Here is a 7333-nt window from a genome sequence, read left to right as displayed (position 1 = left end):
AATAATAATACTAAAATATTAATAACAGAGAACACACAAGACAAAGAAAATAGTAATGAGGGTTAAAATGAATAGAAAGGTTTTGAGGCCTTTTTTTAGGAGTCTTTGTTGTATTCACGTAGAAAAAAATGGTACCAATGTATTTTGATATTTTTGCATTAAAAATAACTAGTTGATTTTCTGTCAACCTACTTATCTTTGCTGCTCTAATTGCAACATTTGTATTTATATACGCGATATATATGTTGTATATATATCACTTTCCTTCATTGTGATGATTTGACTGTTAGTCTTGTTTATTACCTACATTTAATCCAATACTTCAGTTAAGAAACAAAACCGCGATGTAACAATGTGACATTATGAGTAATGCATTCACTCGTATACAGTAGTTGTAAGTGGTAGAATATGAAAGTAATCATTGTAACATCTTGCAGCATGGCTCATTCCAAAGTGTAAAGCATATTTTATTGGACTGATTACTGATTAAGCAGAGCTATATTGTTGTAGCTGGTGAAGGTTGATGTCATTTCAACTACAATCACAGTATAATGTGCTGTGTTTGATATGTAACACTATATTCTACAAGCTCATCAAATGTTTGGAATGTAAAATTGTACTTTTTAAAAATACAGCTGTTAAGTAATGCCCTCTGATTGGCTAATTGGAATCTAAATCAATATCTGCATCTGAAATGGAGCCTAGGACAAGTAACAAATGAGCTTAAACCTCACAAAGAATACAAACACTTCAAGAAGTCATGTTTTAACATTTTATTTGTGTCTTTCTTCTGTAAACATCACCTTACAGAACTCATCTTTGGTTGATATTGTTTATTACTTTCTTCATTTTCAATTAATTCCCTCAAACACAACAAGCAGTGAAATGAATCCACTCTTTAACCAACCGAGAAACATCATTCTTTCTTTTTCCTAAACTCAGTTTCTGGATCATTCTGTCTATCACACATGCTCCCTTGTTTAGGAGACGTCTCCTAACGTGTGCACTTTAATGACCACGCAGGTTTCCTGCAGCGCTGTCATCACTCTTCAACGCGTCAGGCAAAGATTTCCTCTCAAACTCACAGTCACTGCTTCACACTCCAAACCCATCACTGCAGACCAATCAGCAGCTGCCGTCTGTCTGACATCGCGGACCATCCGAAAACAGGCGGCTTTGTCTGCGTGTCCTGAACGCAGGGGACAGCTCTGCTCTTCATCATCATCATCATCATCTACAGCAGCAGCAGACATTCAGAAAGAAGTTCCCTCTGTTGTTTTGACGTAGTCTTTGAAGTCGGTGGGGACGCTGAGCATGGAGCACACCTGGACCACAGCAGCCAGCAGGGGGGGTTAGCAGCATAGCAACAGGAGGCTACACAGTCTGACTTTGATCAATAACACAATGTTTCATTTCATTACAGAATGAGGTTCAGCAGTGTGTTGTCGTGTGTGGAAACATAATCAACATAAGAGCAGAAGAGCATAAAAACTTTCTTTATGATGGATGTGTGTGTGGCTGTTGCTACTTCAGAGCCAGCCAGCCAGCCAGCCACACACACACAGGTTTTTTGTTGATTACATTGATTTTGGAAGTGAAGATGGGCGAAGCTTAACTCACTGTATGCTTTTTTTATTGCTTTGATTGACAAAACACACACTATCTGTCACATATAGCAGCTCAATGCTGAACTGTAGACCACTTTAACCTGTTCAACATGACAAATGGTTTACTGTTCCTGAAAACTAGTAAGATAATGAGAAAGATACAGACAATACATTGCAAACTATTGGACTCATTTTGACGTACTGTATCATCTAGAGTAGACCACAGACTGTATATAAAGATGGATGGAGAGAGGTGTGACATCACCTGTTGGTTTTATTGCAGCTGGTTTGAAGCTGGTCAGAACCATCGTTTCTGTTTTGAGCCATGAGCTTCAAATAATAAGTGCAGGCTGTTGCCTTTCACTCTCTGGAAAGATGGCCCACTACCACAGACTAAAGCTAATACTAGTTTACTGGACACACAGAGTTAGCTACTCGCTCACTCGTAATGCTGTAAAGAGTCGGGACCAAAATCTCATATCCCAATATAGTTCATTTCATATCCTGATAATGATATCTATCCTGATGTATCACATTGACTAAATAGATGATCTGTGTCCTCTTCTCTTTCTCAGCAGGGCTGAGCTCTCTCTCTCTGTGTGTGTGTGTGTGTGTGTGTGTGTGTGTGTGTGTGTGTGTGTGTGTGTGTGTGTGTGTGTGTGTGTGTGTGTGTGTGTGTGTGTGTAGCACAACAGAGAGACAGACAGCAGTGGACAGTTAAAGAAAACTAAAGTCGTTACGTTCACACTTTAAATGATTTCATCCAGGCCTGTTTTGCAGCTATACGCCAGTCATGATAACTACTTTTATTGGACGATATATTGTCTTAGAAATAATAACGATTAACGATATTGTGATTTGAAGATCATTTTATACCACTGATATAATGATAATATAATAATACTATAATGCAAGGGATTGGAGAGTACATGGACACTAAAGGTTGTTTGTTTATTTTTTGCAAAGTGAGGAACATACTCAATAACATCACCTCACATTGTAAAAGGTCCAGTGTAGGCTTTAGTGACACCTAGTGGTGAGGCTGCCAATTACAACCAATGGAATAAAACACCCCGACCCTCCAAATGACTAGGAGAAATAATAGTTTTATCTATAGTAATAGATAGATAATCAGTCTTATGTTCCACAGGAAACAAAGAGTATAAAGTAGTAAGCAAAACATGGTGGACTCTGTGGAAGAGGACCTGCTCCCTATGTAGATATAAATAGGGCTGCAGCTGTTGATTATTTTTGTAATTGATTATTCTAATCGATTATTTCATCAATTAATTGAATAATTAAATAAATCATTTTGCCTTATTAAAAAGCGTAAGTAAAAATGAGAAAAAGGACAAAAAAGACTTGTCTCTGAAAATGAAGAGGGTTTTATTCCTGGACGTTCCTTTTTAAAGCTAAACCCATTTATTGCATTTAACTTCAGTACCTTCTGAAACAAATAAATGAGAATAATAATACAGTAAAGTCAAATGACTTTGAAACAAGACATCAGTGTAGAGACCTGAGGTCAACCTGCTCCTCTCCTCATCTCCTACTGCTGACTGACTGACTGACTGACTGACTATCTTCTCAGCAGGTAGAAGCTGATAGTTCACAAACTAGAACAACAAGCTTAATGATCCACACGGTGACGTTAGAAAAAGAAGACATGACGGGCAAATAAACGATAGAAAACCGATCGGTTTAGGTGTATGTGTGTGTGTAGCCCCTTGTCGCCCTCGACTAGATGCCACACACACTTTGTAGTTTTCACTCTCTAGTAAACTGCTCTGTGACATAGTGAGTGACGTGATGTGCTTCAGTAATAACCCTCCGTGTAAACACAAGCAGAGCAAGTCATATAAACGAGTGAAATTAATTAAATGAAGCTTTGATTCATGAAAAACTGCCTCAATCATTTTTTGTAATCAAATTATTATAATAATCATTTCAGCGATAGATATAAAGGCTCATTCTAAGCTAACAAAAACACAGCGATTCTTGTTTTCATCAGATTATACACTAATTAAAACACACTTGTGAATATTATATTCTTATTATGCAAAGTTAATTCCACTAAATGCCAACAAATTGTACACACTGCACCTTGAAACAACAACAAAGATTTATATCACAGACCTCTAGTACAGAGAACCAGTGACTGGAACACTTTAAGGTGTCTGACAGTAAAGTCACAGTAAAAAAGGGATCAGCAGCTGATCAATATTGATTTTAATCAAATGTCATAATTAGCCCTGATCCTGCATATTGATCACTCACTATTCCCCATTTCTAATAAACAGTGTATGTGTCTATTACCTGTCTGAACTTGGCTCGCAGCTTCTCCACGTCCTTCTGCAGACTTGCAGACTGAGCGTCATCATAAGGAGAGTTTTGGATCAAACTCAGCAGAGTCTCCAGTGTTTTCAGACGCTTCCTGGCGACACACACAAACACACAACATGAGTCTGATACACACAATGGATTCCAACTGAACTTTAAGTAAAATATATCTGTTGTAGACGCACTGAGGACTCTAAACTTCCCAAAAACCAACCACTTCCAATCAGTAACAGAATAAGATGTACAGGAGAAAAAAATGCTGATATGGAAATGTAAAACTGTCTCCTTATTGTACAATAATTATTGTTTCATCTTCAGCCCAGCAGTGTTTGATGCTTTATTTCATATATGTGTCTAGTTTCTTTTTAGACAATTTCCATGACAGTAATTTTAAGGAAGATAACATTAGGAGAGGACAAACCTTGATTTGACGTCTGTATTGTGTTGTAGGAGACATTTCCATGTGATGGCGAAACCGTAATAGAAGGAAATCTGTCAGGAGTTAGAGGACAAGAGATTAAAGTTAACACAGTCAGTTCATTCATGAATGAAACAGGCTGCTAAATGACAATGTATTTAAAGGACACATTCACAGTTTTCCAAGTGTCTCTTAATAGAGTTGATACAGAGGGATGTTTGGTAAATCATTTTTATATTCATGTCAAAAGACAATTCAGATCTTGGATCCAGTTTGAGTCACAACAGATAAGGTAATGTCTCTAAACTAGAAAATACTATGAGGGATAAAAGCAGAGTAGACAAATACCATCCACTGTCTTTACTGGAATGGCTCTATTGTCAGCTTCACTGTGTGTGTGGACTCACCTCAGTGGTCAGTTTGGCCCCATGAGAGGCCCCGTGTCTGCGGCCGTCCTGCAGCCCTCTGCGGGTGCCTCTCTCGAAGCCCTCCTGGTACCCGTCCCCGCGGAACCTGAGAGAGTAGAGAGAAATACAGTTCCAGCTTCACTCTGAACGTTACTCTAAAATTAGCTGTTGCTGCTTTACTTCACCTGTTAGCCGCCGGTTAGACAGAGGAATAAAAGCTAACATAGCTGCCGTCACCTCCTCGCCTCTCTGCGGACACACGCTTGTTTTAACCGGGTTTAAGCAGAGTTGAGGCGGGGGTCCTAATAACACGTTATCTAGCAGCTACGCTAACATTCAACAGCTAACATAAGAGCACTCACCTCTCATCCGCCATAATAATGCTGTCAAACATGTCGTCTTTCTCACTGCCGTCAGCCATCTCCACCTAATTTACAGGTATATTTTATATTTTAAAAAAACGTCACAAAGTTTTAACACTGCTGTCCGCTACAACTACAATGCTAAGTTAACTGCTTACGGTAGTGATTTTTTGATAATCTAGGATGGCGAGGTAAGAGCGTAACCCCACTTTGCCTCCGATTGGCTTAACGTGAAATTCTAACCAATCCAATCAACAAAGGTAACGAGTATTAGCCAATCAGAGGCAGCGTAGGGCGGGTCATGACTTCGCCGTCCTAGGAAAAATAATTCGGCTGACTGTAGGGTTTCCGTCTATCAGCTGGTTTTGCTTCCTCCTTCGTCGCAGCAGTGCTGTCCCCTAGCAGAATGGAGGTGAACAACCAGCCCACTACAAGTGAGTGGAGCTTCCAGTCACTGCTGGAAAATAAACTAAAATGATAATGATAATATCGCACTGTGATTGTTATTATGAAAACATTTTATTTAAATAAAGTTGTTCCACAGTGATCCCTCAGGGTCACATGTTTAACACATGTTTAAAAAGAAAAGAAAACACTAAAAAGAAAATTTTGCTGTCTTTTATAATATTACCAAGACAGGTCACCTCAGTGACAGTGTTTGGATTAATCCTGTATCATTTAACCAATCAGATTCTGCTATTGTCTAATTCAAGATGACTAATGAGGATATATCAGCCTGTATACTCTTCACCTTGATCTCAGGGCAAACATACATAAGAGTACATGTGCTGAAACATACAGTCACCGGCCACAGATAGGAACACCTGTCTAAACTAATTCAATCCAATACAACCGTTTTTTTGAAGTTCATACATTTTTAGTTTTTGTTAACATTGTCAAAAAAGTGATATTTTTTCTTTATGTTTATTATTGAGGTAAAAAAAAATCTGTGTATCACTGAACGAAATAAAACACTCATTGTCTGTGTTTATGCAGTTTCTTTTCTTTTTTTATATGACATGGGCTCCATGTACCTGAGCTGTAGAGACACTTCAAATTCTTACACATCCAGGCTCATATCTGCTAGTTCTGTAGCTGAAATATGACGAGTTAACAGCAGAGGGCGTTGTAGGACAAGTAAACAGATGTATCTCCACTGTGGTGTGAATTTACTGAGCTAAATTGTCTTTAGATTTCTATCCTTTCAGAGAGTCATCTACAGAGGAGGTAAATAAACAAACATGAGCAGCTTTGACATGCTTATCATTGGTGTTGACGGTCTTTGAAAGCAAAACAAAATATCAGTTCCAAGTCCAATAGTGTTTCATATTGATGCTACCAGGAAAGAGGAGGTGCCACTGTATGTCACTGAACCCCCCATCTAGTGGTGTTTTCTCTCTGACAGCTGTGAAAACACAGCTGGAGGGTTTGGATATGGGATGATCAGCAACATTGATACACAATGATTTAGTCAACAAACATTTCTCTGACGCAGAGTCACATACATTTCTACACACTTATCTGGAGCATGCAGTTATTTTGAGGCTGCAAGGATAAAACAGATTGATTGGATCTATGAACTGATCCAGGCAGAATTTAAATAATCTTTCAAATATTGGCAGAATTACCTAGAAGTTATTATATATAAATTCCATTATTTGCTTAGGACCTTAAAATTAGACCAAACTTTATTATGTAATATGCAGCATGAGAGCATGGTCTAAAATGAGAGCATGGTCTAAAATGAGAGCATGGTCTAAAATAAAATAATACAAATACTAATAACAATGAAGCCTAGATTTGACACCTGATAAATATGCTTTATGGTTATATTTAGGCATGTACAGGGCTCAGGTTAAGTTTAGGGGAAATCCTGGTCAACAGTGAATTGAAGCAGCAGACTTTATTAAACTTTAGCCCAAACCACAATTGTTCCCTAAACTTGACCAAAGTGCCTTTGTTGTCTAAACCTGTAACCCAAGGCTGGATTAATACTGCCAGGGGCCCCTGGGCAATGCCAAAACTCATGCTACAATCTTTATTTTATTCTGATTGGATAAAGCTGCTGTCAGGTGGGAAAACGTTGTAACTCCATATTTTGTTTTGGACATATTAAATTCCTGACAGCAATGATAATTATCAACATCAAAAGAAAGGGTCAAGCCTTGTGTTGTTGTTTGCCCATGGGCACTTGCCCAG

General features: G+C 38.3%; 1 protein-coding gene across 1 annotated transcript; it reads right to left on the bottom strand.

Moving 5' to 3' along the window:
- Window positions 1-758: 758 nt before the first annotated feature.
- On the bottom strand, window positions 759-5653 carry lto1 (LTO1 maturation factor of ABCE1). The gene is made up of 5 exons (XM_053318825.1): window positions 5135-5653; window positions 4773-4878; window positions 4369-4439; window positions 3924-4041; window positions 759-1325 (listed from the first exon to the last, which is right to left on the bottom strand). The coding sequence occupies exons 1-5, from the start codon at window positions 5191-5193 to the stop codon at window positions 1254-1256; spliced, it is 426 nt and encodes a 141-aa protein (XP_053174800.1). The 5' UTR covers window positions 5194-5653; the 3' UTR covers window positions 759-1253.
- Between the last annotated feature and the right edge of the window lie 1680 nt (window positions 5654-7333).

This window comes from Scomber japonicus, chromosome 1, assembly GCF_027409825.1.
Source record: "Scomber japonicus isolate fScoJap1 chromosome 1, fScoJap1.pri, whole genome shotgun sequence".
NCBI classification, from domain to species: domain Eukaryota; kingdom Metazoa; phylum Chordata; class Actinopteri; order Scombriformes; family Scombridae; genus Scomber; species Scomber japonicus.
This window is presented reverse-complemented; position numbering and strand designations above follow the sequence as displayed.